The sequence below is a fragment of the Trachurus japonicus genome, chromosome 1, assembly GCF_045865225.1.
Source record: "Trachurus japonicus isolate A0001 chromosome 1, Traja_1.0".
In the NCBI taxonomy this organism is placed as follows: domain Eukaryota; kingdom Metazoa; phylum Chordata; class Actinopteri; order Carangiformes; family Carangidae; genus Trachurus; species Trachurus japonicus.
The window spans coordinates 29,248,391-29,270,872 of record NC_140907.1 but is presented as its reverse complement, the minus strand read 5'-3'; the positions used below and the strand labels follow the sequence as shown (position 1 = coordinate 29,270,872).

Below are 22,482 nucleotides of genomic sequence, written 5' to 3'. Positions count from 1 at the left end.
TTTTCCTGTATTATTTTTCAACTAGTAGCACATGCTAATTAGAATTAAATACAAATTAATGATGAGGCTGATGGGAACATCTTTAGTTTCACAAGTCATGAACTGGAGTGTTGGATAAATGAAGAATTTGGGCAGATGATGGTGCTGGAGGAGAAGTCATGTGATCATCAGAGTCATCACAGTTCATCCTGTTTGGATCATGTGTCTAAAGTTCACAACACTGTCAACCTCATGGTGGCACTCGAGCAAAGTTAATATGATTTAACATCTGGGAACCATGAATATCTGTCCAAAGATTGGTATCGGTAGAGATATTTATAGGCAGTGTTCTAAGCAATATGCTCAAGCTAATACGCTCCTTCGTAGGTTTAGTATGTGCTCAGTTGATGTTAAATGTTCCCTGTTTAGATCTTTCTGTACACCTATGTATACAGCTCACCTCTGGTGTAGCTATAAGAAAAGCAGCATGCGGCGGCTCATAGTGGCCTACAATGATGGACTGAGGTTGTTGCTTCAGGTGCCCAGGTGGCACAGTGCGAGCCAACTCTTTGTTAATTTAAATGTACCCAATTGTGAAGCACTTCTACAAAATTTTATGTATCGTTTCATGTGGTGCCTGGATGACTCGGGAACAGCATTATTGGGGCTTTAGCTGCTATAGGTATTCATCCAGGCTTAGAAAACACTGGTGGGATAGCCTGCTTATGAATTATGTGGAGAGTTGATTCTCTATCTGTGTGTCTGTCTTTTTCTCTCTCTCCTTCTTAAATCTGTTTTATCATGTTTGTTGTTGTTGATATGGACCGCTTGTTGTGTCTGCAATAAAGATTAATAATAATAATAATAATAAGTCTAAACTTTAGGCTACAATGTCTCTTTTTAGTATTTTATTTACCTTTGTTGCTTTTCATTTGCTGCTGTAAATTCTCCATCAGTGGGATCAATAAAAAGTCTTGTCTTATCTGCATTTATGACAGAAACAACCTCAAGATTTACAGTATCTTCAAAACAGAGCTAATAATAATTTTCTAACCCTGCTCCTCCCCATCCTTCTCCTCTTCTTCCTCCTCCTCCTCATATACATATAGCCTGTATAAAACATTTGTTTTAATGGCTGACCGGCTATAAAAACAGGACCACAGCAGACATCTCCACTTTCGAGACACTTTTCCCTTCACCTCCTCTTTTTCAGGACATCAAGGATATCGGCTCGATCTGGGCGGCAGGTGAGGGTCACTTCAGTGGAAATGTTTCCTTTTCTTACTTTTAGGTCTTCAGCAACGAGCCGGGTGAAGGCTGAATGTTTCACTGTGGACAAACAGGCTAATTATTTTAATTTTTTGGTGAATTCTGTAAAAAGTAATTTTAGAAAATAGAAAAATCTGGCAGTTTCACTGATTACACTACAAACAAATTTATTTTAGCTGGATTAACTTAACTGCAATTTTTTCCCCCTGTTCCAAATGGAAATTACATTTTGACTCTGTTGTCTCTAGGGGACAGTTTATCATTCGCTGACTCCATGAAGTTCACCACCAATGACAAAGATCAGGATGTGTGAGATATAAACTGTGTTCAGTATTATCTTGGTGGATTCTGGTACGGCGGCTGCCACAGCTCAAACCCCAACGGCCTGTAGACAATACCCGTCAAATATCATTGAGTCCAATCATCAAAACCCACTGAAATATAAACCATTTTAATAAAGGATTAATGCTTATTATGTAAATATTTTCAGCTTCCACACTGATCTACCACAGTTAACTGAGTATTTTGGGGTTTGGACCCAGTGGTCACACAAAGCAATGCATTTTAAGTGACATGGGAACAATCAACTTTTGTTCAGCTAGCTAGTTTTTCACTGTGTTAAACAGTTGTAGTTTGTTACCATGGAGTATTAGGGCCACATTGACAGTGATTTTAAATTGGATCGGCAAATTAGTGCTGTAGTGAAGTCCAGCTTCTTTCAGATTAGGCAGCTGGCAAAGGTGAAGCCTTTCCTCACACTAAAGCACTTTGAGACAGTGATCCACGCCTTTATAACATCTCAGCTGGATTACTGCAATGCACTTTGTTTTGGAGTCAGTCAGTCCTCCCTCGCACGTCTCCAGCTGGTGCAAAATGCAGCCGCTCGCCTCCTAACTGGAGCACGTAAGAGGGAGCATATAACTCCCACCCTGGCCTCCCTCCACTGGCTGCCTGTGCACTTTACAGTCCATTTTAAGATTCTTTTATTTGTTTTTAAGTCTTTAAATGGTCTGGCCCCCCCTTCCCTCTCTGAGCTCCTTCAACCCTACGCTCCTGCTCGGTGCCTCAGGTCAGCTGACCTGCTGCTCCTGGAGGTACCGAGGTCCAGACGGAAGCTCAGAGGGGACAGAGCTTTCTCCACTGCTGCTCCAAGATTATGGAACGAGCTACCGTTGCACATCAGACGAGTCTCCTCACTGTCCATTTTAAAACTAGTCTTAAAACCCATTTTTACCCCCTGGCTTTCAACTCTGCATGAGACTGTTCTTGTTTTAGCGTTTTTTGGTTTGCTTTTATTAGTTATTTTATTGTTTCTAATTGCTTTTAAAAACAATGAAACAACTATTCTACTGTCTGTTTTATTTGTTTGATTGCCTTTGATTGTTTTATGTCTCTATGTACAGCACTTTGTTTTCAACTATGGTTGTTTTAAAGTGCTATATAACTGAAGTTGAGTTGAGTGGAGAGTTGAGTACGCACCTGATGTTGCCGCATTTTTCTTTTTTAATAAATTTGCTAAATTTCTACATTCCTGTTTTTTTCTGTCAAGATGGGGTGCTGAGTGTACATTAATGAGAAATAAAATGAACTTTTTTGATTTTAGCAAATGGCTGCAATGAAACAAAGAGTGAAAATTTTAAAGGGGTCTGAATACTTGCCGTACCCACTGTATTTGCGATCAGAGGTGTAATAGAATATAGACAACTTATAATACATAATTTACATAATAATACTGTGACTTGTTAGGTCGTTAATCGTAAAAAAGGAAACAAATTGGGTGTATTACACCAGACACCATCAAGAACACTGAAAAACAAGAAAATCGAAGGTGGCAATGAATACGGTAGAGGGGCCCACACCGATATTCTTTCAGGGGGCCCAGAATTCCTAGCAACTGCCCTGCCTCCATCAGGGTTGGAGAGCTGGGATGTTCGGGCATATAATCACTAGTCCGACTGGACTTAATGCCAACAATAACCTCTCAATCAAAATCATCATAAAATCTTTCATTGTTCTCTTTCTTACTCATCTTGTTTCAAAATCATTGTCAGACATGATAACTCATTTGAACAGGTTCATGCACTTCCCATGTTTTTATACCAGATGCATTTAAATTCAGTTTCCTGAATTTTTTTTTCATATCAAAAATTGTATTTAGTGATTATTGTTTGTGATTGATGCTGATCTGAGTGATTATCAAATAAATACACTTGATTGTTTTAACTTCAATGTTGTCATTTTTTAGTATCAGTTTTATTCCTCAGTGTAGAAAATGATCTCACTGTTATTTATAAGGAGTTCATTTTTTTCCTCTCTTTTTCTCAACTAGTTGTACATGCTAATAATTAGCACTAAATACAAATAAAGATGAGACTGATTGGAACATCTTTAGTTTGCAAGTCATAAACTGGAGTGTTGGATAAATGAAAAAATTGAGCAGATGATGGTGCTGAAGAAGAAGTCGTGTGATCATCAGAGTCATCACAGTTCATCCTGTTTGGATCATGTGTCTAAAGTTCACAACACTAACTTCATAGTGGCACTAAAGGATTAAAATTATAATGATTTGACATCTGGGAACCATGAATATCTGTCCAAAGATTTATATCAGTAATATACGTCTAAACGTTAGGCTACAATGTGTCTTTAATTTTTTTTTTTTTTTTTTTTTACCTTTCTTGTTTTTCATCTGCTGCTGCAACAAGTACATTTTCCACCTCAAGCTGTATCTTCAAAATAAAGCTAATAATAATTTCCCGACCCTGCTCCTCCTCAACCTTCTCCTCTTCCTCCTCCTCATTCACTGTTGGAGAAAAAATTAGGATCCAAAACAGGGCCAGTTGTGATCGAGGATCTTTATTTCCCGCATTCAATGATACAAATTAAAGTATCCAAAAGTGTTCAAAAAGTCAGAAAAATACTCATCAAAGCGTCAATATAACTTCACAAAAATGATTAGAAAAGACGGAGACAAAGTTCAGTGCATTAGAGTTTACACCCCAAAAAAATGGACATAAAGCCGAGCCTGTCCCGGACCAGACTAAACTTCTTCTCTCTGTGACTTTGTTTTTATACTGTACTGTAAAAGCCCTGCCTTCTTATTAAAATGAGAGGTGAACATGACACTTCTTCCCCAGTGTACGCCCTGTGATTTGTCCAGATGTCATGTTGCGATCTTTCATCAACATAATCTCCACCCTCTACGGCGACTGTATCACATTTTGCCACGTAGCGAGTTCACCCAAGTTCAGCGTCTTTGGCACCACTCTATCTTGCCGGTGGCCGTTATCTACATTGCCCGACCTTGACTCCCCCTGCAGGTGGCTGCACACGCGAACTTAACGGTGCTTTCCCACGCTTTGCACTCATCTCACCTCACTTTTTCAGAACTTTTCCCTTTTTCACGCAACATTCCCCCCTGTGAGACTTGAAAGTCTCATTAAAGTAAAAATGACATACAATGCATGATTACAGCAGATGGTAATGACAAGACAATCAGTAGGTAAAGAGTTTCTGAAGGTCAGAACAAGTAGGAGTTTTTTTTAGCAATTTATCGTTGTGTGTTTATCAGAAACAGTTGTATACTTAAAATCAGAAACTAAAAATACTAAAAACTAAAAGTATGTATTATATGAGTCAGACCGCAAAATAAATCCTCAATAAGTGCTCAACTTTAATAATTGTCAATGTATTGAACCACAAAAATGAGTATTATAAGTTTTACAGTTAACAGATAGGCTAAACATCTGTCTCCTTCATATATGGTTGTTGGCAAATTGTTTATGTTATTGCTACACTTTATTTTGCAGGTTGCCGTTATCTACGTTGCCCGACCTTCACTCCCCCTGCAGGTGGCTGCACACGCGAACTTAACAGTTCTTTCCCACGCTTCACACTCACCCCTTCCTTCTCTATCATGCTTTTCCTTTTTTTTTACCCAACATAGCCTGTATAAAAACAGGACCACGGCAGACATCTCCACTTTCGAGTCTCCAACCTTTCAGAGTTTTTCCCTTCACCTCCGCGACAGCGACATGGGTCTTTGGGTAAGTTGAGCAGCTGACTCTCTCACATTTAATTTACACTAAATATTCTGTGTATCTGCTTTTGTGTAAGTAGTTTCTGTTTCATACTGATGCACATGCTAATTACTGAATCAGGAGAAAGTTTGTCTAAAATATCAACCATTTTAGTAAAGGATTAATGCTTATTTTGTAAATATTTTTTGTTTTCACACTGATCTACCACAGTTGGGTTTGAACCCATTAGTCACACAAAGCAATACATTTTAATTCACCATGGGAACTATCAACTTTTGTTTTGCTAGCTAGTTTTTCACTGTGTTTAACATAGTTCGTTATGACTGAGTATTAGGGCCACGTTGAGAAAGAAAAATCACAGACTTTGAGAATAAAGTTGTACATTTTATGAGAAAACTGTCATGATGTAACAACGCCGCATTTTGTAATAAAATTCTTGAATGCAATATGATAACCATTGTTGGTACATAATGCATCATATTATTACATTTTCTTAATGCAATATCTGCATTTTGTAATAATTTGGTGCATTATGCAACAACTAATTACAAAATGTGGCAAAGTTTATATTGCCAGAACTAAGAAAAAATCTGCACACCATAAGAGCTCCCTTTCAAGGATTTAATAGCATAGTGACGTTTCGAGCACAATGCTCTTTTTCAAACTGCTGCGTAAAAAAAAGTTTATATTGCCTTCAAGAATTTTATTACAAAATATGTCAGATTATTACAAAATGTGGCGTTATTACATCATGAGGTGAACATTTTATACATTATACAAAGTGCAGCAATGGTGACTCCTCAATCCTGATCCTTCTCGACTTGAGCGCTGCTTTTGACATGTTGGATCACACATAATGCTGAACCCCTAAATTAATATATAAATAAAGTTCATTATCATATTATTATTGTCTACCCAGGTAACACTGTTAGTGGGGCTGCTGGTTTCGGTGGCATCGGACCAGAGCTACCTGCCCATTGACTGTGATGACGTGTATCGCCATGACAACACCAGCTCCAGTGGGGTGTACACCATCTACCCAGGAGGCCCCACCTCACCCCTGCACGTCCTCTGTGACATGGACACTGACGGGGGCAGATGGACCGTCAGTACACTACACCTCATATCTGATTAGAGTTCAGATTTGACGATGAGACTTAAAAAGCCAAAACAAAAGTGGAGCCATTGATAAAAAAAAATGTATTGTTTCAGTTTTCAACAAGTGTTGTGACTTCTCTCCTTTGAGACTTGTCACTTAATTAATTTTGTTGACCTGAAATTATGTATTATGTTGTAATTAAATATAGCCTAATAATAACAAAACATTTTAAAATGTATTTTCTCATGAAGTAGCCCAAGTAAACAATATTTACAGCAGCAAACACTTGTTTTTACAAAGTCTGAGAAAGTTACCAGTGTCCATGTTGTATAATTTAGTTAGTCCATCACTGCAGCAGTTTGTTGTGATGATGTTCATATCAGGAATCTCTGTCACTTAAACATGAGACAGAGCACAGTGTGACAGAAAAATAAAAGACACTACAGCAACTGTGATTGTTGTTTACAGACCAGATAGTCATCAAACTCACCTGGTTCAGTTGAAAAGACTTTTTAGGTTTTTTTTTCTAAAGTCCTGCTAATTGAATACAGTTTTATTTTGGTTGACTGAATTGTTGTGATTCTCCCTTTCAGGTCTTTCAGAGGAGGTTGGATGGGAGTGAAAACTTCTACAGGCCATGGGAACATTACAAGAGTGGATTTGGGAATGTAGCAGGGGAGCACTGGCTGGGTGAGTCCTAGAGGGAAGTATGCTCTCATTACGCTGTTGTCCGTCACTACAGGCAGCGGCTTTTACTAAATAAATAAGAAAAAAAACAACTAAAAGAAGCTGCACAACCTGCAGCAGGAACCCCTTCTCAGTCAGACAGTCAGTGAGTGGCTGGTGAACACAGCGGAGCATTTAGCAGTGAAACTCAAAGTCAAGAAATATTATAGAGCCTTGGTGCAAGAGGTGAAGTGGAATCAGAGCTGTGTGTGTGTGTGTGTGTGTGTGTCTCCTCAGGTCTGGACAACATCTTCCTGCTGACGATGAGGAAGAAGAACGAGCTGCGGGTGGACATGGAGGACTTTGAGGGAGGGGAGGCCTTTGCTCAGTATTCGTCTTTCTTCGTCGACTCTGAGAGGGAAGGATATCAGCTGGATCTGGGCGGCTTCACAGGAGGAACGGCAGGTGAGGGTTAGGTTTTTTAGGTTTTGAAGGCTGAATGTTTCACTGTGGACAAACAGGCTAAAAAAATACTACATGATTGTTGTGAATTCTGTAAAAATCATTTTAGAAAATAGAAAAATTTGGCAGTTTCACTGATTTCACCGTATAAACAAACACATTTCTTTTAGCTGGATTAACTCCAATGTTTTCCCACCGTTCCAAATGGAAATTACATTTTGACTCCGTTGTTTCTAGGGGACAGTTTAACATACCACAACTCCATGAAGTTCACCACCTATGACAAAGACCAGGATGTGTGGGGTAATAACTGTGCTCACCACAGTCTTGGTGGATTCTGGTACAAGAGCTGCCACTACGCAAACCCCAACGGCCTGTACGCACCTGATGGCACTAATAGTGTCTGGACCTGTGGAGGTTTCCAAATCAAATGGAACACATGGAACTACCCTATTAAGACCATCACCATGAAAATCAGATCAGTCGCTAAGTATCCATGCACTTATTGATCTGATCAGCTGTAGATCAATGAGATAATCACGCCCTCCATCAGGGTTGGAGAGCTGGGATGTTTGGGCATATAATCACTAGTCCGACTGGACTTAATGCCAACAATAACCTCTGAATCAAAGTAATAAAATAAAATGAAATGTGTTTTTTTTTTCTTTCTCAGTCATCTTGTATCAAAATCACTGTCAGACATGATAACTCTGTTGAACAGGTGCATGCACTGGCTCCCTATGTTATTTTCACCTGATGTATTCAAATTCAGTTTCTCCACTTTTTTTTCTGAAAAAAAAAAAAAAATAGTGATTATTGTTTGTGATTGATGCTGTTCTGAGTGATTATTAAATAAATAAACTTTATTGTTTCAACTCTGTTTCTATTTTCAAAGGTGTCATTTTTTTGTGTCAGTTTCATTCCTCGTAGATCTCAGTATTTAGATTTTTTTCCTCTATTATTTTCAACTAGCAGTACATGCTAATTAGCATTAAATACAAATTAAAGATGAGGCCGGTGGGAACATCTTTAGAATCCAAGTCATGAACTGGAGTGTTGGATAAATGAAGAAATTGAGCAGATGATGGTGCTGGAGGAGAAGTCATGTGATCATCAGAGTCATCACAGTTCATCCTGTTTGGATCATGTGTCTAAAGTTCACAACACTACTGTCAACCTCATGGTGGCACTCAAGGAAAAGTTATTATGATTGGACATCTGGGAACCATGAATATCTGTCCAAAGATTGGTATCGGTAATATACGTCTAAACACTACACTACTACAATATCTCTTTTTAATATTAATCTTTTTTACCTTTGTTGTTTTTCATTTACTGCTGTAACAAGTAAATTTTCCATCAGTGGGATCAATAAAAAGTCTTGTCTTATCCTTTATTATCTGCATTTATGTAGGAAACAACCTCAAGCTTTACAGTATCTTCAAAACAAGGCTAAAATAATTTTCTAACCCTTCTCCTCCCCATCCTTCTCTTCTTCCTCCTCCTCCTTATATAGCCTGTATAAATCATTTCTTTAAATGGCTGACCGGCCATAAAAACAGGACCACAACCGACATCTCCACTTTCGAGACTCCAACCTTTCAGAGTTTTTCCCTTCACCTCCTCTTTTTTTTTTGCTCTGAAACAACAACACGTAGGCTATTTTTCCTCACACAGAGCTTAGCTCCTACAGACATGGGTCTTTGGGTAAGTTGAGCCGCTGACTCTCTCACATTGAATTTACACTATATATTGTGTGTGTCTGTGTTTGTGTGTAAGTAGTTTCTAGATCACGTCAGGTTTCACGTGCAAGCTTGTGTTTCCTCCGGCGAGTAAATGTAAATTTGAATGTAAACCGAAATGTGAATACATTTTATAACAAAGAAAAAGAAAAAAAAAAGAACACACAGGGAATCGAACACAAGTCTCCCAATTACAAGATGGTGACGCTGGTGCTCAGCCACAGCGACTGTCTATACACTTCCATTGCATTGCATCTGCCATTGCATCTAGCTGTGAAGTGTCACTGTCGCTGTGAACTACTACAGCACAACGGCATAAGCTCCTGAGAACCGCCGCCGCTGTGAATTATAGAGTTCTTTAGGTGCTCGCATCCAGGGGCCATGCCCAGAGTCTCTGAGTTGCTCGGTAACAGGCTGGTATCACCGTCCTTAACCGCTCCTCACCCGAACACAGAGCAACGTCGCTGTCATCGCTGTTTAACGTATAGTAGGCTACGTTACTCCCGCTTTGTACCCTGTGCATATTTTATGTAATGAGATGGGGGGGAAATCAACGGGATTGGTTGCTATAGCTTTATGAAAACGGACTCCAATTTGAAAAACTGAATCCAGTTTTTTCAGAGTCTGGTATTGAAACTGCATTTTCAAGTCTAAAATGCTCAGTTATGGCGTGGATTAGCAACTTTGCTCCTGAAATGCCTTGTAGCAGAGCCCACACACTAAATTGACATGTTAATCATTTAAAAAAGTGCATTTTTGCTATAGGGGGTCTTTAACTGAGTATTTTGGGGATTGGGCCGAGTAGTCACACAAAGCAACACAAGTGACATCACCATGGGAACTTATGATCAGCTAGTTTTTCCACTATGTTCAACATAATATGTAAATTAATTGATAATAAAATTTGTAATCAACTGCAACCAGATAGATAATGATATTAAACTTTTGGAAATTCTTATTATATCTATCATTGTTGCTTTCTAACATTTATGTGGACCAAATAATGAATTAATTACTAAAAAAAAAACATATTTGAACTTATCAGTTGTGATATTTATCACTAGCTGAATCTCGTCCACTTGGAGCAGCAACATGTTCCCAAGAAGAAGTTAAACTTTTGGTGGTTGGACAAAGCACACAACTTCATTATAAGTAGAAACACTTGTGGTCAAATATATCTGCAATCAATTAAATCTTGTTGAGTCAGATATTTACTTATCCACAAACAGTGTCATGCTACACAGGGTAAAGTCCTCAATGTAGTGTGAAAAACATGGGTCACTATATTGTGGATCAGCGATGTCCTGAATACCAAAGAGCTAGGGGAGGGCAGAGAAGGAAGAAGGAACAGGGTCAGAAAAAAAAGAAGACGACGTGAGAAACATGCACCAGGAAGCAGAGAAAGGGCTTAACAATGCGTGATTATGATGACACAAACATGCAGATGTATTTCAGAAAAGCAATCTGGCGTAGCAGCAGAAGTGAGAAATGCCTTTTGGCATGTACGTATGTCCCAGATTTCTTCTTTATTGCGCAAAACCTTTTTGCTTTTATTAGAGAGGACAGTGGAGGTATGACAGGAAACCAGGGGGAGAATGGGACAGCAGACATGCAGTAAATGATGGGACGTGCTCTCTTACCGCTCACCCACCAGACCACCCAAAGTTTTGTTCTTTCTCTCACATCGTCCGCTTATGTTTTCTAACCCTGTTCCTTCCTCCTTCTCTGTCCTCTCCCAGCTCTCTTGTATCCAGGACACCGCTAACTATGTTAGAAGTACTGTTGTATTGTATTTTAGCAGTTTTCTTGGCCAAAAATATTTAATTTTGCTTAAAATTCTGAATAGTGATCAGAGTAACAAATTACTTTCTCATGACTGTGAATGCTGACTCTTCAATCCTGGGTCTACCCTTAAACTGCTTCAGTCTTACCTCTCTGACAGAACCATCTCTGTTATGATTGGCAATGCCTCCTCTCCAGCAGCCTCTCACTCATGGCGTCCCTCGAGGATCTAATCTTGGCCCTCTTTTATTCTCCATTTATACGCTTCCCCTTAGTCATGTCATCCACAAACATAACATCCAATTCCACTACTATGCAGATGACACACGGCCGTATGTCCCTCTTAAATCATCAAATCCCAGCTGTTTAATTTCCTTGAATGTCCATTGAATGTCTGGATATCCTGCAGTTTTGTTTTGTTTTTTTATATTTAAACCTAGATACAGTATATCTGAGGTTCTACTTTTGGGCCCTATACGCCAATGCAAATCTGGTTGACAGCCTTGACCTCTTCTCTAATAACATCAAACCTGTTGCATGAAATCTGGGAGGGCTTTTTGACTCTTACCTTTGCTTCAAAGCACAAATAAAAAGGGTTGTGCAAGCTTGTTTCCTACACATTAGAAATAAGGCCCTTTTTTTATCAGCCAATGATCTTCAGAAATTTGTCAGCATCCTCCTAAACTCTTGATTATCATAATGCCCTTTATTCTGGACTAAGCCTCATTATTTCGTCTTCAGCTGCGGTTCAACATGCTCCTGCTAGGCTGATCTCTGGCACTAGGAGAGATAAACACATTTCCCCTAGTTTTAGCTTCACTGCACTAGGTGCCTTTGAAATTCAGAACTGATTTTAAGATTTTTGGTTTGGTACAACACCTGCAACAACACAAACCCCAACAGTCTGTATGCACCTAACAGTGTTAACTGTCAGAATGTCCAAATCAAATGGTCTACATCAGGGGTATTCAATTAAAATTCATTGAGGTCCAGTTACTAAACTTTCATCCAAGTGAAAGGTCCGAACCTTATAAAGTCCAAATGGTGTCTTATAAGCTATAGCCTACCCCTATGTCATTTAAATAAAATCAATCAAGTGCATTTTCATATCTATTGTCAATTTTCAACACAGGAAACATTTAACATAATGCACTTGTATAGTAAACAACTAGCTTTTAAAATTTTTTTTTTTTTTTTACCATGAATAAAAGTAGCCCCCAGGCAAATTAATTTAAGGCCTGTATTTCAATTAAAGAGAACAAGAAAGAATAAATAAGGGGTTTTCCCTGTTTGTTTTTTTTGGTGCTTTTTTTTTTTCTTTCTTTTTTTGAGGCCAAGGTGTCAAAAGCATCTTGATAGCTGCACTATCATTGTATTGTTCCCCTCCATTAAATATGGAGGGAGGCTGAAAATCACAGGATATGTCTGTTCTGTTCTGGTGATACAAGTCAGTAGTCCTGAAATAAGTGTTTCTCTTCTATAACACACATTCTAAATCTCTGAAGCGATGTCTTCCCACATACGGGCTTCCTTCTCCTTCCAAACGGGGCAGAGCTCCGCGTGAAAAAGTTTACAGACCGAGGGAGAACCGAGGTCTGACACAACACCGGCGGAGAAGCAGGAAACAAGCACGTCGCACTGAATACGCACCGCTACGGCGTCGCTCTCGGTTGTGAGCGCACATTAAAATAATGGGCTTGTGCGCGCAACAAGAGACCCATCTGAACGGCCCCCACGCACGCACGCACACGCGCTCACGTGCTTAACCAAGGCGGCGGCGGCGGCCACAAACGCCCCGAAGCTGCCGTATTGACCTATAGCTGAGCCCGCTGTCCCGTCGGAAAAAAATTCTCCAGGAAAATGTTAACTTATTAGAGATTGGTCTCGGGTCCGGATCGAACCATCACTCGGTCCGGGTCCGGACCGAGGTCCGCCATTTGGTGATGCCTGGTCTACATGGAAAGGCAGGTAGGCTACTCCATTAAGACTATTACCATGAAAATCAGATCAGTCGCTATCCATGCACATATCCATGCATGTACCCCATGTGGGGTCCGCCCGCTATTCAGACATCCCGCTATTCCGACATGTCACTATTTAGACATCCCGCTATTACGACATCCCTCTATCTAGACATGCCGGTAGTCCGACACTTTTTGATACCGCTATTCCGACACGTCTTTTTTATTTTTATTTTATTTTTATTTTTTTTACAGCTGCGATACCCAGGCGCGTCTCTCTCTCTCTTTTCTTTTCAGCATGTCTATCACTGGTTTGATGAGGGAGTGATGTTCTTAATCTCAACAACTCAACTATCAAGTCGCAAACAAAACTGACACACATGATAAACAAACAGAACTATGCTGCAGTTTGTTTGTCAAGTTAACCTGTCACCTTCAGCACCACGGACAGCGCCGGGGATGAGCCCGCGGAGCTGCAGCTGTGAGCGTCTGGGTTCTGGGCTTATGGCCTGGGGCCTTATTTATCAAAACTTAAGCAGTGTAAAACTGCTGCTACTAAATGTTTTGCTTAGGCCTACGGTGAAAAGACACCCAAAATATTTGCACCTTTTTCAGATCTATCAAACTGTGCGTGCACAACTCTGCACCTCAACTTTGATAACTGGATCCAAGAATGGTGCGCAGTTGCGCACGTGAACACACCTCCGTCCCCGGAATGCCTAGACACAACCATATGGTCAGCACGTGCATATTAATTAGCCATGTGCGCTCTGTGGAGCGACAACAAAGTGACAACGAAGACAACAGGCGGAGTGGGGGGAGAGAAAGCTAGATACATGACATCGGGCAATAAATCAGGCAAAAACCTCCCAAATCTCAACAAAAGGGAGCAGAAAAAAGAATAATCTTATGTAATCTGCCCCTTTATTCCAGACAATCTTTTTTTTCTTCTTTTACCTATGTTAAAACGATGTAAAGCAGCAGGATAAACTCAGGTGACAGAATAATAACAGTCTCAGTAGCTGCAGATCAGTGTGCGCTGCTGTGTGCTGTGTGTTTTTAAACTTGGAGGGTTTGTTTTTTCTTCTCTAATAGGCCTATATATTTGTGTATGAGAAACAGTGTCTCAGATGAAAAAATAAAAATAAATCAGAAGGACACGTCTGACTATAACGTAATCAATCAATGTCGGAAAAGCGGAATGTTTGAAAAATAGTAAAGTGCCGCTACTCCGACAATGAAAAAAAAAATGTCGGAATAGTGGGATGCTTAAAAAATAATGTTAATGCCGCTATTCCGACAATTAGAAGTCAATGTCGAAATAGCGGCATGTCGGAATAGCAGCATGTAACCACCCCATGTCTAGCTAGGTGCTTTGTCATGTTGACACGTGTTACATGTTTGTTTTTTTACTAATCTAAAGACTTTATGATTCAGTTCATTCATTTTAAACAGCGGCAATTTGTTGTGACTTGTCCAAACTAGTTGATGTTTTACTGCAGTTTAATCTCTCAGGTGAGACACTGGACTTCAACTGAAACGTTTTCCTGTTTTTACCCTCGGAAAATATATATCTAATCATCTAGATGATAGTGTTTATCTCTCCTAGTGCCAGAGATCAGCCTAGCAGGAGCATGTTGAACCGCAGCTGAAGACGAAATAATGAGGCTTAGTCCAGAATAAAGGGCATTATGATAATCAAGAGTTTAGGAGGATGCTGACAAATTTCTGAAGATCATTGGCTGATAAAAAAAGGGCCTTATTTCTAATGTGTAGGAAACAAGCTTGCACAACCCTTTTTATTTGTGCTTTGAAGCAAAGGTAAGAGTCAAAAAGCCCTCCCAGATTTCATGCAACAGGTTTGATGTTATTAGAGAAGAGGTCAAGGCTGTCAACCAGATTTGCATTGGCGTATAGGGCCCAAAAGTAGAACCTCAGATATACTGTATCTAGGTTTAAATATAAAAAAACAAAACAAAACTGCAGAACTATGCAGGATTTCGGCTGTAATTATTGTGGCACAGGCACACATGGATCTTTGGGTAAGTTGACAGCTGACTCAGAAGAAGTGAAGCCCACGAGAAGTCAATTACGGGTCAATGATTGTCGTTCTTTTTTGTGGACCCTCAATAACATTTCTGCTTCTGCTTTTCAGTCATTTTAAGAGAATATTGGAGAATTATAGCAAAAATGTCTAAGTAGTGTAACCACAAAAACTTTTACCAAAAACTTCAACTTGCTTAAAGATACTGAAATTCTAAATATCACACCGTATAACCTAGTGTAACCCTGGTTCCTGGATGGGTAGCGTGCCAGGACCGTGGGTATTGCGGGTTACAAGGGTGAAAATACTTCTTCAATAAAAAGGCACCGTTACGGCAGGACAGGAAGACTTTATTTACTTCTTACAGGTGAGGTTCAACGACGAGGCAACGCACACGAGGGGCAGAGCTAGAACTCTCTCTGGAGTGTCTGGATAACCGGTCCCCACCAAAACAAGGGCAAGCGGAACCAACATCATACTACTCATACTTTCTCTCTATCTTCTAAACATCTCTGCAGGGAAACACTGAGGGTGATAATAAAATATTATAGACTAAATTAAATAATTAATTAAATTAATAATACCTCATAATTTAAACACAAAATAAAACCAATGACATGACGTAATATAATACAAATAATGTTTAGGGTAATAACATAAAATGTATAATAATTAAAATAATAAACACATAATAATCTACACGGTTACACTAGTTTGGCATGATTATATTATATTTGTACTGTTTATATTGTGGAAGGGTAATGGAATGCAATTGTTCTAAATATGACGTGGTGTAACCACCATTTAAAGCAGAAGTAAGCGATATTTTTGTGTTAATATAAGTCTTAAATAGTTATATCTTCCGACAGCAATCACTTACATAGGCCGCGTTTCCCAGATTCGATCTTTCTTAAGGACTTAAGAAGGCTCTTAAGAAGGGTTCGGCTAAGAAGGAGTGCTAAGATACGGGTGTTTCCCAGATGCGTTCTTAACTGCCTTCTTAAGATCACGCCAAAGAAGCTTCTTAAGAAGCTCTTAATGGGAGCTGTCCACCACCATGGTACTGAAACTGAATCAATCGATGCCAGGCAAATCGATTATTATATCACACGCCACCTAATACACGCATAAATCACACACAGTAACCAGCGCAGCTGCACCGACGGGCGATGAATAAACCGAAAACGGGATTTCCACTTGTCAAACACGGGGTTAACACAGGTCCCTGTGTCCACGGGCCTGATTAGAAACTTCTCCGCTGTTGATGCCGCGTTGGTCACGGGCAGTGACGGACTGGCCATAGATGACACGGCACAGCCGCGTAAAGTTGCGGTCGAGACGGCTGCGTGACCATGTGATTGATGTGTGTGAAAATAAAAATAAAAATGTGCACAGGGGCTGGCTGGTTTACAGCCAGACAACTCTGGAAAGCATGAAAACATAAGGTAGCAAATAGCTCACTTCATAGAGTATCCCCACTGCAAGTTGAAACATTACTGTGGTCTGGGTTTGAATCCACCCACTAAAAAATTATTTTGGTGGTCAACACGTTTTTCTTTTCTCATCATCACTGAATGATCAATACTATACATATAGGCTACGTATATATTTAGGCAGTGGAGTGTTAATGCGTGACAGTCTTTTTAGTGCCAGCAGTAGGCTATAAAATGGCACAGGAGGATCGGTGTCACGGCTGCCACACTCCGTGACACTGACCCTTGCTTGCGATGCCCCCACCACACCAAGAAGCTCCCCACTGTGTAAAAACACGATGCAACAGCGACACTAGGGGTTGATTTAAGAACGGTTGTCTTTGATGTTCATGCAGATATGGGACGTGGATGTGTGCGTAAAAATTATGATAAATGATATTCATGATGATTAATTTTATTTGTGTGCCTAATGTGCAGAACACATGTTATTCATCATATTTAGGTTATTTATTGTTCTTATTTTATTTTTTATCTCTTTATTTTTTATTTCGGCACATAATTTAATATGTTTTAAACATACGATGTGCACTGTTTAATATCTTGCTTAGTGTGATATTGATTTGCCTTGAAAAAGTGCTAAAAAGTCGCTAAGAAGACTCGAAAGAGTGGGTCAGCTCGATCTTACATTTCCTTCTTAGTGAAAGATCTTCTTAAGCTAAGAGCGACTCTGGGAAACACGTTCTTCTTTCACAGCGTTCTTAAGAGCGTTCCAAAGAAGATCTTAGCGCTAAGAGCTTCTTAACAAATCTGGGAAACGCGGCCATAGAGTGTTTGGTCTGAAACACGGGTCTGTCAGTCCCTCTGCTCTGCTCTGAGCTGAGGAGAAAACATTTATCGTATCCTACAGTTTTTATCCAATAAGGAGAGAGAACGGCATGCAGGGCTGTGTGTGCAGCCAAGGGACGCCGTGAATGTGGCGACGTAGGGACGAGGACTGTTATGGTGCGTTCAAGGAAACTCGTATTTTTCCGACCGTGAAGTCGTACCAGTTCGATCTGGTAGGAGTTCACCGGTCGGAAGTTAAGAGTGGCCGTTATAGTGACTTTCACAGGTAAAACAGGTCGGAAAAACACGAGTGGGTTGCCTGAAACGCTACAAAGTCGTAAGTTGTGACTTGAAGCTGTAATTTACGGTTTCAAAAGCCTGCCTGGAACGCAGCATTAGCCAAAACGACCGGATCGCTTACTTCTGCTTTAAAAAGCCAATTCAAAAGTGGAGCAATTGATAAAAAAAAAATTGTAGCTATTGTTTCAGTTTTCAACGAGTGTTGTGACTTCTCTATTTTGAGACTTTTCACTTATATGATCATCATCTCATTTGTCAGCTGTCAGAGTTCACATCCTGTGGCAGCTTGCACAGTTTTCTTCATGGAAAAATATTTAAAAAAACATTCGTTTATTTAAATAAATGAAAATGCCTGATTTTGCTGACCTGAATTATATATGTTGTTGCCTAATTAAATATAGCCCAATAATAAGACCTTTTAAAATGTATTTTCTCATGAAGTAGCCCAAGTAAACAATATTTACAGCAGCAAACACTTGTTTTTACAGAGTCTGAGAAAGTTACCAGTGTCCATGTTGTATAATTTAGTTAGTCCATCACCGCAGCAGTTTGTTGTGATGATGTTGTAGTGTATTATCCACCTGAACTTACATGGATTGTTCATGTTAATGTCGAGCAGTTAATGCCTATTATGGTAAGCAATATCCTTATGTTGGGAGAAGGTGGAGTTTTGGAGTTAGAAAGTATATATGATCATGGTTTTGAGCCATAGGAGGAAGATCTCACTTTGGCACCAGGGATGCTTCAGGATTCGGAAGTGAAGACGTGTCGGCGTTGATCCCTTCTTTTCATCAACACATCAATATACCACAATGTTCATATCAGGAATCTCTGTCACTTAAACATGTGACAGAGCACAGTGTGACAGAAAAATAAAAGACACTACAGCAACTGTGATTGCTGTTTACAGACCAGATAGTCATCAAACTATACAGTATATAGTATATAGTATATATACAGTATACAGTTTTATTTTGGTTGACTGAATTGTTGTGATTCTCCCTTTCAGGTCTTTCAGAGGAGGTTGGATGGGAGTGAAAACTTCTACAGGCCATGGGAACATTACAAGAACGGATTTGGGAATGTAGCAGGGGAGCATTGGCTGGGTGAGTCCGAGAGGGAGAATTACAGGTATATTAAAGTATCTGTGGATTAAATATGCTCTCATTACGCTGTTTTCAGTCAAAACAGGCAGTGGCTTTTACCAACAAAAAAAAACGAAAAGAAGCTGCACAACCTGCAGCAGCAGCTCATGTCAGTCAGACAGTCAGTGAGTGGCGGGTGAACACAGCGGAGCATTTAGCAGTGAACCTGAAAGTATAGAAATATTATAGAGCCTTGGTGCAAGAGGTGAAGTGTAATCAGAGCTGTGTGTGTGTGTGTGTGTGTGTGTCTCCTCAGGTCTGGACAACATCTTCCTGCTGACGATGAGGAAGAAGAACGAGCTGCGGGTGGACATGGAGGACTTTGAGGGAGGGGAGGCCTTTGCTCAGTATTCGTCTTCCTTCGTCGACTCTGAGAGGGAAGGATATCAGATCGATCTGGGCGGCAGGTGAGGGTCACTTCAGTGGAAATGTTTCCTTTTCTTACTTTTAGGTATTCAACAATGAGCCAGGTGAAGACTGAATGTTACACTGTGGACAAACAGGCTAAAAAAATACAACATGATTTTTGTGAATTCTGTAAAAAATAATTTTAGAAAATAGAAAAATTTGGCAGTTTCACTGATTTCATTGTATAAACAATTTATTTTAGCTGGATTAACTGCAATTTTTCCCCCCGTTTCGAATGGAAATTACATTTTGACTCTGTTGTTTCTAGGGGACAGTTTAACACGCCACAACTCCATGAAGTTCACCACCTACGACAAAGACCAGGATACGCATGAGGATGAAAACCGTGCTCAGGAATATCTTGGTGGATTCTGGTACGAAACCTGCCACGCCACAAACCCCAACGGCCTGTATGCACCTGATGGTGTTGAATATGAAAGTGTCCAAATTGAATGGTCCACATGGAAAGGCTGGAACTACTCCCTTAAGACCATCACCATGAAAATCAGATCAGTCGCTAAGTATCCATGCACTTATTGATCTGATCAGATGTGGATCAATGAGATAATCACGCCCTCCATCAGGGTTGGAGAGCTGGGATGTTCGGGCATATAATCACTAGTCCGACTGGACTTAATGCCAACAATAACCTCTGAATCAAAATTATCATAAATTGTCGTTTTTTTCATTCTCACTCATCTTGTATCAAAATCACTGTCAGACATGATAACTCTGTTGAACAGGTGCACGCACTTGCTCCCTATGTTATTTTCACCTGATGTATTTAAATTCAGTTTCTTTGTTTGTTTTTTTCTGAAAAAAAAATAGTGATTATTGTTTATAATTGTTGATGAGTGATTATTATCCTTCAGTGTCAACCTTACACTTTCAAAGCTCAATCCCCCACGTACTATCTCCTTCCGTAATATCAAGGACATCAATCTGGACATCCTCTCAGTGAGCATCAACTCCCTCCCCAATGCTGATAGTTTTTCCACCCCTGATGAACTGGTACTCCACTACAACAACAATCTCCATAACCTCCTGGACAATTTTGCCCCGCTTAAAACCAGATCTGTCAATTTTACACGCTCCGCCCCATGGTTCACCCCAGCCCTCAGACAACTCAAATCCAAAGGACGCCAACTGGAACGCCTCTACAATAAGACTGGTCTCACTGTTCACAAGGATATCTTCCACAACCATATTCTCCACTATAAGAACTGTATCTCACAAGCCAAATCCACCTACTACTCCAGTTTAATCGATGCAAACGAAGGTAACTCGAAGACTCTGTTCTCACTTTTCAGCAAGATTACTCATCACCCCGACTGTCTCCCCCCACAGATGTATTCCACCGCCTTCTGTAACTCCCTTCTCTCCTTTTTCACAACCAAAATCCATGATATCCATCAACAACTTGTTCCCAGCTTCTCTCAAAATCCACCTTCCATACTCCCCTCCCTGCCACTCCCTCCTCCTCAGTCACTCTCAGCATTTGTTCTGCCATCAGTCTCTGACATTACTCATTTGATTAAAAAATCCAAACCATCTTCCTGCCAGTTAGACCCCCTCCCAACTTCTCTTGTCAAAGCCACCGCTCCCTCCCTTGCCCCTCACATCACGCACATAATCCACTCTTCTCTCACCACTGGAATTGTTCCCTCACCCCTCAAAACAGCTGCTGTCACCCTAATACTCAAGAAACCTGGTGCAGACCCGAATGATCTCAATAACCTCCGTCCAATCTCCAATCTTCCATTTCTTTCCAAGATCCTTGAAAAAACTGTTGCCTCTCAGCTCCACTCCCACCTATCTCACAATAATCTTTTTGAACAATTCCAGTCCGGTTTTCGCCCACTCCACAGCACTGAAACAGCACTCCTCAAAATCTCCAATGATCTTCTCCTGGCAGCTGACTCTGGTCTCCTATCCATTCTCATCCTGCTTGACTTGAGCTCGGCCTTCGACACCATCTCTCACACCATCCTCCTGGACAGACTCCTCTCTATCGGCATCACTCACACTCCTCTCAACTGGTTCAAATCCTACCTCTCCGGACGCTCTCAGTTTATCCAACTAAGCTCTTTCACATCACAACCACTCCCACTAACCTCAGGCGTACCCCAGGGCTCAGTCCTGGGGCCCCTACTCTTCATCATCTACCTTCTCCCCCTTGGTCACATCTTCCGGAAACATCACATTATCTTCCACTGCTACGCAGATGACACCCAGCTCCATATCTCCACCAAACCGGACTCTACCCTCCCACCTCCCTCGCTCACCGACTGCCTCCTTGAAATAAAATCCTGGTTTTCATCCAACTTTCTCAAACTAAATAGTAACAAGACAGAAATTTTACTCATTGGCACCAAACTCACCTTATCCAAATCTCCCAGTTTCACCCTATCCATCGACAACTGTCCCATTTCTCCTTCCCCCCAGGTCAAGAGCCTTGGTGTCATCCTCGATAGCACACTGTCCTATTCATCCCACATCAGCAACATAACCCGGTCCGCTTACTTCCATCTACGCAACAACAACCGCCTCCGCCCCTCTCTTAGCCCCCATACAGCTGCCGTCCTGGTCCACAGTCTTGTCACCTCCCGGCTCGACTACTGCAACTCACTTCTGTTTGGACTGCCCCAAAAATCCATCCACAAACTACAACTTGTACAGAACTCCGCAGCCCGCGTCATCACAAGGACCCCATCCACCCATCACATCACACCCACCTTGCAGCAGCTCCATTGGCTCCCCATCACCTACCGTATCCAGTATAAGATTCTACTCCTCACTTTCAAGGCCATCCACAACCTCGCCCCTCCTTACCTTTCTGACCTCCTCCACATCCCCACACCTGCTCGCACAGTCAGATCCTCTTCTTCCATTCACCTCTCTGTTCCCCCCGCTCGCCTGGCCACCATGGGGAGCAGAGCATTCAGCCGCTCTGCTCCCCGGCTCTGGAACTCACTCCCTCCTGACCTCCGTAATACCACATCTATTAATCTGTTTAAATCCCAACTCAAAACTCACCTGTTCCGACTTGCTCATCACATCTAAGTCACTGCACTTGTTTTAATTCATTTCATTGTTTCTTCCTTTGTGTTTTATGCTGTGTTATTAATATTTTATATGTGCTGTTTTTTTATGCTGTGTTTTGATATTCTGTATGTAATTATTTTCTGTGAGGTGACCTTGAGTGCCATGAAAGGCGCCATACAAATAAAATCTATTATTATTATTATTATTATTATTATTATTATTATTATTATATACTGTAAATAAACTTCATTGTTTCAACTCTGTTTTTATTTTCAAAGTTGT

General features: G+C 40.5%; 2 protein-coding genes across 2 annotated transcripts; both read left to right on the top strand.

Moving 5' to 3' along the window:
* The first annotated feature begins 5,282 nt into the window (after nucleotides 1-5,282).
* On the top strand, nucleotides 5,283-8,024 carry LOC146992178 (microfibril-associated glycoprotein 4-like). Its single transcript, XM_085790241.1, has 5 exons — nucleotides 5,283-5,294; nucleotides 6,178-6,393; nucleotides 6,981-7,077; nucleotides 7,351-7,518; nucleotides 7,753-8,024. The coding sequence occupies exons 1-5, from the start codon at nucleotides 5,283-5,285 to the stop codon at nucleotides 8,022-8,024; spliced, it is 765 nt and encodes a 254-aa protein (XP_085646367.1).
* A 1,186-nt stretch (nucleotides 8,025-9,210) lies between these two features.
* On the top strand, nucleotides 9,211-22,218 carry LOC146992177 (uncharacterized). The gene is made up of 7 exons (XM_085790231.1): nucleotides 9,211-9,222; nucleotides 18,612-18,708; nucleotides 19,004-19,154; nucleotides 19,431-19,676; nucleotides 20,028-20,434; nucleotides 20,837-21,890; nucleotides 21,987-22,218. Exons 1-7 carry the CDS (start codon nucleotides 9,211-9,213, stop codon nucleotides 22,216-22,218), a joined length of 2,199 nt encoding a protein of 732 aa, XP_085646357.1.
* Nucleotides 22,219-22,482: the final 264 nt, after the last annotated feature.